Source organism: Sparus aurata, chromosome 1, assembly GCF_900880675.1.
Source record: "Sparus aurata chromosome 1, fSpaAur1.1, whole genome shotgun sequence".
NCBI lineage: Eukaryota > Metazoa > Chordata > Actinopteri > Spariformes > Sparidae > Sparus > Sparus aurata.
In genome coordinates, this window is record NC_044187.1 from 38958312 (window position 1) to 38975565 (window position 17254).

A 17254-nucleotide genomic window follows, 5' to 3' on the forward strand; every position below is an offset into this window, starting at 1 on the left:
GGGATATTTATGCCGACGTAGTGTCCAGTGCTTGCAAACTGTAATATTTACCGGAAATAGTATGCACCTCACGTACTACTGGGTTCATTCCATTGTTTCGGCCATACTAAAAAGTCTCACATACTGTTTTAGCATGCTCAATAGCATGTTAGTATGGAATCTTGGACGCAGCCAGGGAGTTATTTCGGACATAGCCAAAGTTTCCCTGTCAAGTTCAGGCCAAAACATTCTAAAACTAAAGTGAAGCAAACGTTTCTGTGTGGGTGATGAAAACCTCTCAACCCCCCCAACATTTGCTGTTTTACAGCAGGAGAGTGTGTACAGTCCCCTCCGGGATCCACCATGAAGAATGTAGGTTGTTTTCACATGGCATGCTGAGTTGTGCTTTTTCTCATTGCTTTGAGTTGTGGTCAGTCAGATGCAATGTGTTGTCACCCAAGAGGATCATGATATGCATATCCTCTCATCTTCTGAAAATATATCAAATATGGACTTTCATATTTTCAGTTTCAGCCACAAAACTAGGTAAATATAAATAAAAACACACAGGAAACTATTCATTATTTTAAGAGGGACATAGAGACCAACACATTTTTTTTGCATTTGCATTTTGCACTGCATCCTATTTCCTCCACTGGGAGGGCACCATAGAGGGCATTTTATCATGGCTTATCTACCAGAGAGGCATCCAAGGGGGCACTTGTGCTTTAATGTTGTTGCAGACATGTGGGCACCATGTTTTTCCCTCCACCAAGGAGGTTTTGTTTTCACCTTTGGTGAGGATCCAGATCAAGGGACAGATCCAAGAATAATTCTTTGAACATTGCCAGATAGGACAGTTTTCAACAGTTCTCTCAGGGAATAATTCATGGTCCTGGTGAAGAAAATCTGCCATATTTGGCTGGCTGGTACATATGAGTGGGTATAATTTAATGCAGTTTAAACTATGGTTAAACAGTTGTGTGTCGTTTCAAATTTAGAGTGATTCAGGGTTTGATATTGGATTAGGCTTAACTGAATCAAAAGGGGACTGGTGGGTCTTAGTGGAGGTACATGCTTTACTGAGTGCCATGCTAGTTTGTACGTTTTTCACTAAAGTTTTTTATGTTGCCCTAAATTTCACAGTATCCCTGTGATGAAATATAACTAAATAGTACCGTACTGCAAGTACTGTACTTAAATACATTTTGAGGTACTTGCACTTGACTATTTCTATTTTATGCTATTTTATACTTCCACTCCACTACATTTTGGAGTCAACTGCTGTACTTTCAACTTCACCGAACATTATTTAATAACTTTAGTAACTGGTTACTTCACAGATTACATGCTGCATCAGAGCTAGAGTAGTATATTCAAATTAGTTCATCAAGAAAAGGAGATTTAGAAAATCTGAGAAATTCAGAATATTTCATCCGTGTACAGTATGTGGTATATTGTTTATATACACATATATAAATATATGTATCATTTACATGTAGCCTTCTTTTATATACTGAAATAGGCCTAAATTTAATGTCAAAAAGCCTCCTGAAGTACTAGGCTATTCGTATGCATTACTTTAAATTTTGCCAAAGTTACATTTTACCACGATATCTGTAGTTTTACTCAAGTATGACTTTTGGGTACTTTCTCCAACACTGCCGTGTCCTCAGCTGACACTTTGTGCAAGCTGTTGTGCTGCAGTAAGAGGAAGAGGCTCCATGTGTCCGCTACACGCTCCGGTGCAGCAGGTGGCGGCATGAACCTCATGTTTTTGCGGTACACTGGTACACGACGCGGACGAAGAAGACAGTGTACGTTTGGTAGTAGTAGTTGGCTAGTTGCTGTTCTTAGCGGTTGTGCTGCATAGACGAGTACTGGGAGAAAGGGAGGACAGACATTGGACACACGCCGAGTGATCAGTGCTTACTGGGAAGACAGAGGGACTGTGTCCACAGTGAGACGGCAGCATAGAGAGACAGACGGACAGGATGAGTGACTTCGCTGTGGACACGAGCACGCTCTGTCTTTTTGATGTTGACGGCACGCTCACAGCCGCGAGACAGGTACTGGATGTGTGTGTGTGTGTGTAACATTACACCTAACTCCATTCATACTCGCAACTAGCAACATCCGGTTCCACGTTGTTGTTGTAGTTCTTCCGAGTGATAATGTGTTCCGCTGAAACGTTTACTGAGAGTGGTTCCGCCCTGACACATGCGTGGTCTTACTTCTACGTGTGACGGCATAAGCGCTCACTTGTAGAGATGACAGTCAGACATGTTAGTCGATATAAACTGGCGCAAGGCATGGTTGTGTCCCTCTCAATTCTGTATTTCGAATAAGATTCGACAAGTTCATTTTTAAATTTTACAAAATATTTACCCTTTTAACAAATCAATTCCTAGGTTTGCTGAAGTGGATGAAATATGCACTTTTTGTGGAGATGAGTCAGAGACAATTTTGCATTTGTTTTGTATTTGCCCATTGTCATCTATATTTTGGAGGGACATGGAAAAGTTGATCTACAATAAAACTAAACAGTATGTAACAATTAGACCCAAAGATATAATTTCAAAATTTGAATATGACAAATCAATTTGCTCCACAATAAACCTCATGATTTTAATAGGTAAATTCCACATTCACAAGAGTACATTTTCCAAGTCCCTCCCAAACTTTAATGTCTTCACAAATGAGTTCATTTTTTATATACGGTAGATACCTTGAAACTGATGCCAAACAAGAAAAGTGAGCGCACACTATTAAACTTAGTCATTTTCACTTACCCCAAAATAAGAAGTGCCTTATATATATTTAATTTTTTTTATTTAGATTATATATTATTTTTATATAGAGATATTTTTTTATTCTTTTTGTAACATCTCTGTATCACTCAGTGCCTTTTTTAATTTTCACTCTCATTGTCTGTACTTTGCAAATGTTAGATAAAGACGTAAAAAAAAACAAAAAACAGTCAGACATGTTAGCTATGTGAGCTAATTACATTGGTCGCCCTTCACACTCTAAACAGGAAGTACCCTGCTGAACGAAAAGCTTTTTAGTAATTAGATTTGACAGTTTGTTTGGTTTTGCTGTAAATATTCATGTGACATTACTGGAGGCAGTTTATCAGATTACATGCAGCTTCCTCTGGAGCCACAAAAGGTTTCTTAATACTTCCTTCAAATATGTAGTAATAATCCCTAAGACCTGTAAATACAGTGTAATGTGTAAATCGGTTACCCATTGTCCCTTGGTTTCACCTACCAGTACAACCAGCTTCACAGATATTCCTTTTACGTTTTGTCTTACCTGATCTGTGATCATTACAGCAAACTTATACTGATTACATCGAAATCTGCAGGTTAAGATTTGAGAGGGTGTCATGACCGATATCTTGCAAAGATTACATTGCAATGTAATTCGTAACTACTACATTTAATTTAGCGAAGACAATTAGAGTAAAATAAATAGATTAATGTTGATGTGTTAATAATATTATAGTAGTGTCAATAATAGAATGTGTCATTAATTAATTACATTTTACTGCAACAAATTATCCTGTCAGTGTTAGTCAGTGACTGCTTATTCAGACCCAACAGACCACTGCATTTTATCTTCCTGTGCTGATGTGTGTTTTCTGAGTTGGGGGTAGTATGATTGTGCATTACTACAGTATGTGTGACTATGTTGCATTATTGGGGAAAAATGCACATTCCATCACAAGAGGGTTTAGTAAGCATAATTGTGCATCAGGTGAAAAACGGGTAACCTAAATTACAATCCCTGTCTCACAAAATATTGTAGCACCACTAGAAAGACCAAATAGGTGATTGTACTATGACTAAAGATAGACAGTCTTAGTCAATTGTAAAAGGCTGAAGAATAAAGTGAGCACAGGTGTTTTTTAAGTGGGAAATTGAAAGAATGAAAAGCATTCTGACTGGAAAATCATAAACTGGTGTGGTTCACCAGGACAGGAAGGCTCTCCAGCAGCTGATTCAAACCACCAGAACATCACTGGTACCATCTACAGAGCATCAGTGACACCAGTGAAGTGAGATGTCTGCACAGAGCCCAAAGATACTAAAAGACAACACCCACCTAGATACAGTCTGTTCACCCAAAGATACAGAAGTATCTGCTGCCATCCCACCACACTAATGAACAATGTTTTTTGGTTGTGATTTAGCATGAAGGGACTATTTCCTACAATTCACTGGACAACATTGTGTTGTAGAATAACAAATAAATTAATCTTGAGCCTTGGTGACACAGCTGACATGAATCCAGGAAACTGAAATGCATGCAGACTTTCAGTTAAAGGGTCTTGTGCTAGGTTCATCATACAAAAGCTGATTGACTGTTCTGATAATGACTGGAGACTGTGATATAATAGTCTTGTTTCTGTCTTTGCTGTTGTTTATCCCATCATGTTGGTAAATGTAGATAGTGACTAGAGAGGATGTAGGAGAGCTGCATCCCTTCATGAATGAGAGATTTAAGGGAACAAGTGGAGAGGAGTAAACACTGTCCTGGACGACACCGTCCTTGTTACATAAACTGCGTATCTGGCTCTGAGATGGGGTGTGTGTGCATGTGTGTGTTTACAGCATGTGACTCCAGAGATGACGGAGTTCCTTCAGAAGCTGAGGACTCGTGTTCGAGTCGGAGTGGTGGGAGGTTCAGACCTCAGCAAGATCAAAGAGCAGCTGGGAGATGATGGTGAGACACAGCTGGAACCCTGCAGTATACCAGTTATACACATGGACCCTCGAGTTCAAATCAGTTAGCCTCTTTGTTCTTCTGTTTGTTCATGTGTGCAGTGATCCAGAAAGTGGACTATGTGTTTGCTGAGAATGGCCTTGAAGCCTATAGGCACGGACAGTTTCTCTCTGTCCAGGTAAGACTTACTTGATGGGTCCAAAGCACACATTTTTTTCCAAAAGCTTTAAGCTGTTTTATTAAAATTTTTGTTAGATGGATTAAAGAGGTTTTTCTATCATAACCAAATACAAAGATAACCTGAACGTGAGGATGTTACCTCCTGTGACCGACCCCAGGAAGTTTACAATGTCTGTCCGCTGTTGTCAGTCCATCCAGGCCCACATGGGGGAAGAGCTACTGCAAGATTTTATCAACTTCTGTCTCAACTACATGGCCAAGATCAAACTGCCCAAGAAGAGGTACAGACATGTCACAGTCCTGATCTCAATGTCAACATTTATTTGACTATTGGAATTATAGTATTGTGGTGCTGATGTAATGGGCATTTAGGAGTGCTGAAGCTGTAAGAGTTGTGCTACATTTGAAAGTTGAACGAGACCTAACTGTCATGTGTAATGTTTTACAGGGGGACATTCATTGAATTCCGTAATGGCATGTTGAACGTCTCCCCTATTGGACGCAGCTGTACACAGGAAGAGAGGAAAGAGTTCTATGAGCTCGATCAGGTAGCACTCACACATTCCCATGAAGCAGCTGTACTTATTAATATTGTGTGTAATGTGATAGTGGTCACCTTTTAAGGCCCCCACACACCGCCCAGACTCAAACCAACAGCCAGTTGCCTTTATCCGACCACTCTGTTGCATCTCGTCTGACCCGTTTGGCAGAAAAGTTGCATTGAACACACCGCTTTGACGTGCTGCCAGCTCCACAGTAGCGTGTACATTCTGCGCTTGCGCGAGATGCAGTAAACGGGTGGGGCCATAGACATATATACATAGACGCCTCATTCAGCGCTGGACCGTACGTCGCCGTCGCCGCCATATTGGATGTGGCAGCTCAGCCCCGTGAACTAATACGAGTCAATAGAGTGAACTTTATAAAGCTCCTTCTACAAAGTGCTATAAGTTAATGTCTCTCATTTACACATTCACACACGTACGGATATATTCAGGAAACAGAGAGGAACCAAAAACAACGTCTGCAACGTCCTCTGATGATTATAAACACTAACTACTCCTTATATGTTCAGTATACAGGTCGGCACCAAACCACAGGATGGATTTTTATAATGTTTTATGAGTGTTTCCAGCTGCCAATGTATGTAACGCTGTTACTGTGATGACACATGACAGTTAAATATTTAATCTGTCTATAATAACCACATCCTGACATGTAATCCACTTTAAATGATCAATTCTTTAGGAATCCTTACCTGAATAAATCTAGGCTTGTTTGCCTATGTGAGATTATTTCAGTGATACACCTATTATTACTACAAGCTGAACTCATGCAGCTATTTGTTGAAGCATGTATTTATTTCGTTACTTATTTCATAACCATATTTATTAATTTGAACAACTCCAACAGCAACAGTGCTTAGCGCTGCTTAAAGCTCCACATGATCTCTCTCTGTACCTGGATGGTGCCTGCCTGCATCACTAAAGGACTCCGACAGAGACGTCTGTCTTGCCTTAGCAGCAGCACCTGACACTGTGCTCTCCTCTTCTGTCTGCCTCATCATAAATGCCTAATATTCTGTGTTGTGGTTAACCTGAGGTGTTTCACAAGGTTTGTTGTGTTAACACAACTCCTTACCGTTTTTCCACAAACATCACAAACCGCATCTTGGCTGTTTGTGGAGCTGAAATAGCTCCACACATGACTCTGTTAACGCTCTGCCATTGTGTCTACAGACTGACTAAGTGACTGACTGAGCAGCATGCCGCTGCGATTACACATTATGCACTTACCCAGGCGGAAGAAAAAATAGTTCCCACCAACCCTGTATCATTTAGACAAGATCTCAATAGTTTAGTTACTTTCCACTGTGTTCCTGTTAATGATATACATTACCTCAAATGACTGAAGTATCAAAAGTATCGATATTTTGATTTGAGAATCGATTTTAGAGCATAAAGATCTGGTATCAGAGGTATCGATATTTCAGTATCGATCCGCACATCACTACCGAACAGATTTGTTCCCGACCTCGTACAAGTCTCCCCAAATGCTTCAGACGTCCAATGGTGGGGCCAGTGTGTTCCTGCCTTAACTCAGCAGTTCACAGCAGCTTTCTGGACTGTCTTTCAGCTCACCAAGTGTATTTGTTAATTTCCACTGCTTTCAACTACAAACGCTCTGATTGACCCACTGTCTGCTACCTGCTGACTACCAAACATCACTCAGAGGCTAGCTGGTGAACAGAGCGGTGCATTTAGCAGCTTAAATTCCAGATATTTTTTCAGAATTTGACGGAGACCAAAACTGAGATAAAAGGAGAGGGGATATTTAAGTTTCATTTGTCTGGTGGTCAGAGGCGCAAAACCAGAAACTCCAAATATTTGATGTTCCTTTATGTCAGTGGGTATTTAGTTAGCTGTCACCATTTTTATTAACATGTTTGACAAAATATCTTTAAATGTGATAATATATAAAATGTATAAATGTATAAAAAGCTTGTGATGCTGCCCCCCAAAGGCCAAAAATGAAGTAATGCAGCTTTACAGGGGCTCTGTTGAACCTGTGTGTTGTGCTCAAAGTCAGCCATTATGGTTCACTTTGGTATACTCCATTTCTGTTCAAATGTTAGCTACTGTTGCTCTCTGTTGACGGAGTGAAATTGTTACATTGTGCCACTTTAACCTTGCCTTATGTTTGCAGAGACGTTTACAGGATATAAAGATTGTGATTGAATGCACATGTAAAATTGTACTTTTTTTCTATTTAGCATTGCTTCTATCATTGCCAGCTTGAGGCAATGCTGAGAATGATTGAAATCCACAGGGCTGGAATTTTATTGTTTTGTTTGCTTCATACAGAAAGAGAAAATCAGGGAGAAGTTTGTGTCCATATTGAAGGAGGAGTTCAAAGGAAAAGGACTGTCTTTTTCAATCGGTGAGTAAACTGCAGTCGTGGCAGTTATACAGATTGTATTTACAGTGAATCTGTTTTTGAAAGTAACCTAAATCTATTTCAGTCTGCTGTGTCACAGCATCAAGAGCTGCTTCAGACTCGTGTGCTATTCCAACTCATCGGGTCACTTGAGTGTGTTTGTGTGTCTGTGTGATGTAAATCCTCCACGTCATCTCTCTCTGCCTCTGGGCCTTTGTCTCTCTGCAGGAGGTCAGATCAGCTTTGACGTGTTTCCTGATGGTTGGGATAAGAGATTCTGTCTGGGCATTGTTGAGAAGGACAACTACTCAACCATTCACTTCTTTGGAGACAAGACCAAAACTGTGAGTATGCTAACTACTGCAGGACAGCACAATGATGCCTGAGTACATGTAGATTCTTCCAAAGGCAGAATATGAATAGAGCTGCCGGATTCAACCAGTGGGAAAAGACCAGATGGAGAAACCATAGAGATTACACACTTGGAAGTACTGAGCCAAAGAATGGGTCATTTTGGACCACATGCTTCATGTACAGAAGACTATGATATGTGTTTGGTGTTGTGGCTGATGCCTCCAGCATCTACGGCCTTTAATGATTATGTTGCTCCACACCAACCCGGCTACATTTCAAAGCCCAGCCCTTTCTCTCAGTTGTTGCCACCTGCCTCGCTGAGCTCTAACAGGTTTGTCCAGTCTGAACTTCTGAAATGTTTGCTTTGGTTGTGAGCCACTATGAACAAGCCTAAGATGGAGAAGAAGTAGTGTTGTGAATTCAGCCACAGTGTATCACATGTTGTAAACACACCTGCCTCACACTGTAGTTCATATATTCAGCTGTTTTCTTGTTTCATTTTTTTGTGGATAGGATCTGAAAACACCTGAAAAAACCTGAAAACACATTTTCACATACACACAAACACTATTTGTAAAGCTTAGTATGGAGTTTAAAGTGGTTCTAAATGTAACTATCTTTTTCCAGTTAGTTGATTATACACTCTCCGTGTCTTCATTGTGGTTTAAAGGCACACTTTTTAATTGTATTTTTGCCAGAGTATGTACATGGCTGTTTCATAAAAAAATAGCATTAACTCTACGTTTTGGCTTTTCATTGTTTTGGAAAACCTGTTACAAAGTGATCTTTTCGGAAAATGTAGTTTATGTCTGGATGGGTTATTGTGTGTTGTATATGCGTTGACAGAGTTGATGTTATGTTGTGCATATTTAAAAAGACACAAGGGCTCTAATCGTTATAGGATTTTCTGTAGCCAGGCTACCCACCAGAGTATACATCCTGCCTTCTGTTGACACCAGCACACGTTCAGTGTATGTAAACAGCCAACCTCCATCACCACCTGCAAAACAACCATAAAGACCTACACAAACAATTCAAAACTAATGTTAGCCATCATAAACTGTATAGTTAATTATATGCAAACTTAAATATTTGTTTATTTATCGCAAGTTATATCGTCATTGCAATATTAAACAGTGTTATCGCACATCGCAGATTTTCCTCATATCGTGCAGGCCTAGTTAAACTGTGAGTTAACACCCGGGCAAATACAAGACTGATTCAGAGTTCCAGAGCACATGATTGTTTGCATGCTGTGCTGCTCTGAAAGTGATCACACCAGGTGGTGGGTTGTTGAGACCTGATGAGGGAACACTCTAGCTGATGACCATCCCTATTCAAAAACATCTTCCTTTTCATCCAGTGCAGTCACAGTAGACTGCTGCGAGAACACACAGAATATCTGAGATGTGGCTTCAGAATTCAGAATGGCGTCATTCTCAGTTCTCCAGTACTCTTCTCATGACTATTCATTAACGGCACAAAAAAGTATTCTTTCCTTGTTGTGGTGGAGACTGAAGAGAGCAGTGATTGAGAAAATTACACAAGGCAAGAAGGGCATCCTTGTTACGCACGGTCACAATGAAAGATTTGAAAAATTAAGGTTTTATCTGATCTGCAGAGGCAGCAGGCCCAGGGGTCCCACCAGGCCAGACCTTTTGTTTGAAGGGACACTTATTAGGGCCCGAGCAGGTAGACCTGCGAGGTCCCTATTGTAATTGGAAGGAAAGAAATTTTATTCTCCAAGTTTGAGTGCAGTTTTGGATGCCTGAAGATACCTAAAAACTCACCAAATTTGGGATATATGTCACATCCGGCGAAAATTACGATCCTGCATTGTCACTGGGTGTGGTCATGACCTGCAGGCTCTGTAGCGCCCCCTAATGTTCTTCCCTGCCTTCCACATGCGGGTAGACGAACGAAATTCGGTACGCAGATTCATCATGAGCAGACGCACAAAAAAGTCTAGGGGGACCATGCTGTCACTCCAACAGGAAGACAGCCATTTTGATGTGTGGCGGCATTTTTGTCCAATTCAAGCCTACTTTGAAAACTATCTTGTCCTAGAGCTTAAACACCACAGTCTTCAAATTAACTAAATTATCTTCTTCATGCCTTGAAGAACAAAAGTTATGGAAATCATTCAGCTGCGTCAAACTTTAGTGGGCAGGGCGGTGGACACCATTTTTTCCCCTCGCGGTCAAGCATCAAGGCTTTATAACTTCAACATACAATTTCCTATCCACACCAAACTGCTCCTGAATGTAGAGGCTGTCTCCCCGAACAAATCTCAGCATCAATACTAAGGCTGCCATTTTAAAATATTGCCAATCTTCGTACTTAAATGATCTCCTCCTACAGATGTAACACCACCCACTTCATAGTCACTCAGTATTATCCTCTGACCTTGAGGATGAAAAGTTATGGAAATCTTTATCCTACAACATACCTGCTGGCCGCAGTGGAGCGGTCAATTCAAATCCTTCGCCGTAAAGCATCATGTCCTCATAACTTCTTCATACAATGTTCTATCTCGGCCAAATCTCTCAGGAATGCAGAGGGAGACGCCCTGATGAGATCTGTGTTGTCATGGGGCATGGTTGTGACCTGCGGGCTCTGTAGCGCCCCCTATTGTGATGCCCCGCCTCCTACATGCACGTAGAAGGACAAAATTGGTACACACATTCATCATGACCAGACGCACAAAAAACCCATTTTGACCCATACTCTTAGTCCAACAGGAAGTCAGCCATTTTGATGTGTGGCGGCGTTTTTGACAAATTCATGCCTACTTTGAAAACTATCTTGTCCTACAGCTTAAACACCACAGTCTTCACATTCACTCAGTATCATCTTCATGCCTTGAAGAACAAAAGTTATGGAAATCATTCAGCTGTGTCAAACCTGGTGGGCGTGACGGTGGATGCCATTTTTCCCCTTTGCTGTCAAGCATCAAGTCCTTATAACTTCCACATACAATACCCCATCTCCACAAAATTCCTCATAAATGTAGACAGCCTCGCCCTGAATACATCTACACATCCCTTCAAAGTCGGCATTTTGAATTTGGCGGCCTTTTTGAAATATTGCCCGACATCATACTTTCACGTCTTTCTCCTACAGATTGGACACCACAGACTTCACAGTCAGTCAGGATACTCCTCGGACCATGCCAAAGACACGCTAGGAAAATCTTTATCCTACGTCATACCTGCTGGCAGTGGCGGAGCCCGCCATTAAAATCCTTCGTCATGATGCATCGAGTCCTAATAACTCCTTCATACTATTTCCTATCTCAGCTAAATCTCTCAGGAATGTAGAGGGAGTCGCCATGAATAGATCTGTGCATCAATACTGTGTCATATCCATAGTGCCACCCACTGGACACATGAAGTAAGTTTTATCTCAGTCAATTTGGGCTTCCTACATGCATGTACATGAATGAAATTTGGCACGCATGTGTGTTGTGACAAGACGCACAAATAACTCATTTAGACCCATACTCTAAGTCCAACAGGAAGTGGTCAGTTTTGGTTAGAAGCACATATTGTGTGGTGTAAGTGATACAAGTCGCCACTAGATGGCATTGTTGTCTTTCAAGTCACGTGTATCGAACCTCAGAATAACCTCTGAATAATCCCATTCCATTCCAGGAAGTCAGCCTCATATTTATCAGATTTTATTGAAACTTCAAAGTGTGGCAGCATGCACTTTATAGAATGCAAACTAGCAAACAAAGCAGAAATTAGATCAAAAGCTTGACATTGATAGACAGCCATAAATACATTTTTGAAAGAAGGCAAGTGAAGCATTACTTTACACTCATTTATGTGCATTGATGACAAACATAATCAGATGTACATGGCATGTGCAGGTAGTTTTGTCCAAATTGCACATTACAACATGGCATAATTGAAGGGTAATGGGTTGAGCCACATAATGGATAAGTCAGTGGTAGTAAGCCACAGCACACAATTTTCAAATAAGCCAATTTGCTAAGAATGCCATTTGCGTGTTGTGTCTGCCCTGTCAATGTGGCACAAAACAAGATGTGTGTAGTTGTGATTCTGCCCAACTTTTCCGCGATGAACGCAGTGGCTTCCCCTGCGATTTGAAACAACTGAGTTAGTTCTTTGGTTAAACACGGCTACTGCAGGATGCTCGTCAAACTTGGTCACTTGACCTCTGTCCCTTTCCAAAAGGAAGTATCACATCTGGCTGCACTCCTTTACCTCTAAATCTGTGGCATTCCACTTCCATCCCTCCCTATGATGCGCTGCCTACCTGCCTTCACAATGACAACAGAAGGCAGTGTCTTAGCTGCGCCCGTAGTCGAGTGGTTAGAGTGCATGCCACATACGCAGTGGACCCAGGTTCGAATTTAGGGCGAACAAAGTTTACTGCAAGCCACAACCCCCCCCCCCCCCATCCCAATTCCAATTTATTCCCTGCAAAAACACAGGTGTCTATGCCTGAATTCCATACAAAGGCAAAGAGAAGGCCGGAACACTTAACACAACATAACAGTGCAGAATCAATTATCAAAACATATCTGATTACTGAATGTTTTAGAAATCATTCACCTGTTGTCCACTTTGGATTTCTGTGGATTGAAGGAAGTTGTTCTGACTTCACCTGAAAGCGCTTAATACTGGCAGGGGCAACACACCACGTTACAAACACACGTTTGGAGAAGACGCTGGTATTCACCCCCGGCGTGCACTGTCCCAAACACAGGCGGCTGCCGCCTCCGTGAACAACGATCAAGCAATGGGGCTTAAGCTGCAGCGCGTTTGGACAGCAGCATGCCCCGACGATCGCGGACTGCGAGGGCCCGTTCATCACTGCTTGCAGTTTTAATTAAGATTATTCTTTGGAGATTATATTGGTCAAGCAGATGCTTTTAGATAGTGCTGATTTTGATCATCCAAGTTTAGGTAAGCTAATCTGTGTGTGTGTGTGTATGTGTGTGTGTGTGTGTGTCTGTGTGTGTGTGTGTGTGTGTGTCTGTCTGTCTGTTTGTTTGCCAGGGAGGAAACGACTATGAGATCTACTCCGACCCTCGGACCGTCGGCCATGAAGTCTCCTGTCCAGAGGAAACACGACGACTTTGTGAGCAGCTTTTCTTCTCATGAGAGGACTCAACTCACAGATGTCACTGTTATGATCCCGTCACTTTTACAAGACAAAGAGGAGAAGACGTCTAATAGGCTTCATCTGTTCCATTCTTACCTTTAGGTTTAATAAATTGTCACAGTATCTTTGGTAATGTTGAAGAAAAGAGAGATTTCTGGTTATTTGCTATTCAGTTTTGATCTTTAGGGGGCTTTACATGTGGACAGTAAGGTGATGGTTTAAAGTTAACTCTTTTTTTCAAATCATTGAAGAATCACACAAAATTTGCATTGAGCTTAAAGTCCTGGCCTTTGCAGTCTCATCTCCTTGATGTTATGGAACAACATATATAAAAACTTTCATAAACAGTCTTGTGGCTGTCAGTGGAACACAGCAAAACATACAAAATGATTCTCAATGACGTTTAACCATTCCTGCAGAGTCACAACAGCAGACAGAATTTCTTCTTTAAAGAGGTCACAAGAATTGAACTCGGCCACTATGGTTCCTTATGGTTAACGTGAGAATGTGTCTGAGAGGTTCTGTGTACACAATTGTGTGATGTTCCCAACACACTGACTTGAATGAAATATCCACTTGTATGAAGGTTCTGCTATCTGTTTCTTTTGTATATTATGATGTATAAAAAATCCACACTGAAAAAGATCACATGTGAAATGAATACATGCTTTGTTATGAATCCCACTGACACTGATCTTTTTAAGGCCCATATTCATATTTAAAAGTCTAAAAGTACAGTAAGATTTTGGCTTTTTTAAAAACTTAACTGTATAACGAAAATAATCCCTGCAAAGGATGCCTTGAACGTGTTTATTCAACAATTGTTGCCAAACTACAGTATGTCCTGAGCAGGACGTGTTGGAGTTGTCAGTGCTCCCTGATGGACAGACGTCGAGAGTTCTCTTTAAGAAGAAGCATCCATGTTGTAGTCTTACACGGAAGTATTCTGTTGGCAATGGCTGAAGGAGTAACATGCATTTAAAATTCAGACATTTTAAAATTGTGAAATAATATATGTGTGTTGAGCTACGGACTTAAGATTAATATTATATCCTGGCATACAGAACAGGATGATGACATCGATACAAAACGGACCAAACCATTACACACTGTGACTTACAAATATCCTGAATCCAAAAAAAAGGCTCAGTAGATATCACACAGATAGAAAAGCTTGATTGTTAACACTTTCACATAAAAGGTGTAAAATCAATGAAAATAACAGAAAAGTAACATGTAACGTGAAAAAGACATGATTGGTTAAGATTATAAATACAAAGAATCACGAAAATTATTAAATTTGATTCAAAAGATGGATGGATGTGAAACACATTTGGAGCACAGCTATAGAATTTTGCATAGTCCCATGGTTTTAATAGAAGTTTCGGATTCATTTTCTAAAAGGATTCATGACATGAGCAGGAAAAGGTTTCATGGCATGGAATGGCCCAATAATGTTTGCAATGATCTAAACCAATAAAATAATTCTCAATGTTATAATGTTCAAACAATTCAAACTGCCTTTCATATGGTGTGTTGAAGAATAAGTCAGACTCAGTATGCTGCAGATCCTTCCCTTTAACAGTGCATTTATTGATACATCATTCACATCAATGGATACAGGACACACTCATGTACACACACACCACCAGCTATAGTGAAAAGTACAAGTTAAGAGGGAGAGGAGAACCCGGGACTTTCAACTCATTAGATTTAGTCAGTGTTGTGACACACAGCAAGCAGCATGGTGACGTTTATCATGCTCTTCCGTTACCTTCTTCCATCTGCCACACTGCTCGACAGCTGCAAATACGAGAACTTTTCCCAATCTACCAACGTGGAAAAGGGCAAAACCTTTTTTCTTTTTTCTTGACTTGCTCAAATGAATGTCAGAAGTATACGTGATTTCTAAGACATTGGGTCTCATTCACCAATATCCTCTTAAGAATCTTCTTAGATTCTTTCTTAAGTTGTTCTTAAGAGGTTCCTTAAGAAAACCCTACGTCAGATTCACCAACTCGTTCGTAAGCCTCAGAATTGTTCGCAGCTGTGTTCTTACATTGATGAAAGCCGCAGGAGCAATATATATGCCATTGTTTTGCAGGCCTTGGATGGAGAAATGCCACGTATAAATTGGGGGGGGGGGGGGGTTACTAATTGATGGCATTAGTTTCCAATTTACTTGATTTATCTTAAATCATTGGCACATTTAATTTATTTTAGAATTTAAATTCTTTGTAAATTACCAAAAATATGAAATGAATAAATAAATGAATAAATATGACAGAATTATCACTGTAATATTGCATTTTATTGAACTACACAAGAGAAGAAAACACAACCATGCCAACATTTCGGCACTGAAATGTCCGTAAGAGTACTCCTGAGTGTTCGTAGGATTTGTTCTTGCCTAAGAAAAAATCCTAGATAAGAAAAAATTCATGAATGCCTCAATCTTCGTAAAATCTTCGTAAGTGGGACTTAAGAACAAATTTGTTCATAAGAACGGTTCATGAATGAGGCCCATTGTTATTGAAAACAGTGGTTAAATATTGGGCTACATGACACTATGCACTCTGCAGTATTTGGTCACATTCTTTGTTCAGTCCTCACTAGCCGTTTTTAGACAGGGCACCAAGCCGCCAATTTGCCCGTCCTTTTGGCGGCTCGGTCCGCGGTTTTAGACAGAGGCCGGCAAATTGGGGGTCAGTTCTGGTCTGCCGATTTTCCGCCTCGGAGGGTACACTTATTTCCGCCTCCTTTGCCATCTAAAAACGAGGCGGCAATGTGCTGGCATCTGTGTGAGGTGGGCGGAGGTGTCGATGACCTGTTGTGCGACCCAGAGCCAGGGAGTTTTAAAACCAATAAACTGCTGACCATAGCAGTCCGTCCATCATTTCATCCGTGGACATTAAGATGAACAACTGGACAGCTGCTGAGATCCAGGAGATGCTAGCATCTCCACGGTCTCTGTAGCTGTTTGGTTGTGTTAGCTTGTTGTTGTGTCAGCAAGCCAAGACCGGTCGCTACTTCCAAATTAAAAGCCCCCCGCTAAGAACCCAGTTCTAAACTCCAATGGGGTGCAATGTAAAGCTCTTATTTTGAAGACAAATTCGTTGTCAACTGTTCACAGCCGAACTTCGAGCTTGTTTACGCCTACCTCAGAGGCGGCTTTTGGAAAAGGAGGAATATTACGCCTCCATTTTAGAAAGACAGGCCGGCACATTGCCACCCTTACCTTGGAGCAAATGTGCCGCCTTTTCTATCTAAAATGATAGTTCTAACTGCTCAGCAGTGAACACACCAACAGCTGGTGGCTTTAAGATGCACAGCTCAATCAGTGTGTGTTTCTGTCTACACATTCAAGTACAAGGAGCCACAGGAAGTGCTCACTGTATGATTTTAATACACCAACATCACAATGTACCTCCAAACAGAGAGACCACTCTGGACAAAGTAGAGACCATGGAACAAACTGAGACATTTGTTCTTGCTGTTGGTAATTCATCGAAGTGGGAATGTCAAAAGTTACAGATCACCTGGGAGGACACAAACTATAAACTCTCAAGTTGTTAAAGTGCACACTGGTCAAACATAGTGTATATACTGATATTCAACATTAACTTCACTGAATTTCATAATAAACACTTTTACATCTGTGTGGATATCAGGGCCCATATTCACAAAGAATCTTAAGGCTAAAAGTAGCTCCTAACAGGCGAATTTAGGAGCAACTCCTGAAAATAATGGGTGTGTCAAGGGGGGCGCTGTTTGCAAGCTCCTGCCGATTTCATTTAAAATTGTAATTCCTCCGCTTTTTGGTCACATATTTAGTCCTGTCTCACGTAACAGTACTTTTTTGCTGGAAACTTTAACTCTGGACTTCGTAACATGTCTGGAAAGAACTCTAAAGCTCCAAATGCTATTCAGACACAAC

General features: G+C 40.8%; 1 protein-coding gene across 1 annotated transcript; it reads left to right on the forward strand.

The window, feature by feature from the left end:
* The first annotated feature begins 1710 nt into the window (after positions 1-1710).
* On the forward strand, positions 1711-13996 carry pmm2 (phosphomannomutase 2). Its single transcript, XM_030435178.1, has 8 exons — positions 1711-2048; positions 4599-4710; positions 4812-4888; positions 5080-5171; positions 5339-5438; positions 7755-7830; positions 8056-8171; positions 13212-13996. The coding sequence occupies exons 1-8, from the start codon at positions 1974-1976 to the stop codon at positions 13314-13316; spliced, it is 753 nt and encodes a 250-aa protein (XP_030291038.1). The 5' UTR covers positions 1711-1973; the 3' UTR covers positions 13317-13996.
* The last annotated feature ends 3258 nt before the right edge of the window (positions 13997-17254 follow it).

Excerpts from the sequence above, each read along its gene's own strand:
- pmm2 (XM_030435178.1), top strand. The coding sequence starts at position 1,974 with ATGAGTGACTTCGCTGTGGACACGAGCACGCTCTGTCTTTTTGATGTT. Across the intron at positions 4,889-5,079 it reads GACAGTTTCTCTCTGTCCAG|TCCATCCAGGCCCACATGGG; the intron begins GTAAGACTTACT and ends CGCTGTTGTCAG. Across the intron at positions 7,831-8,055 it reads AGGACTGTCTTTTTCAATCG|GAGGTCAGATCAGCTTTGAC; the intron begins GTGAGTAAACTG and ends GTCTCTCTGCAG.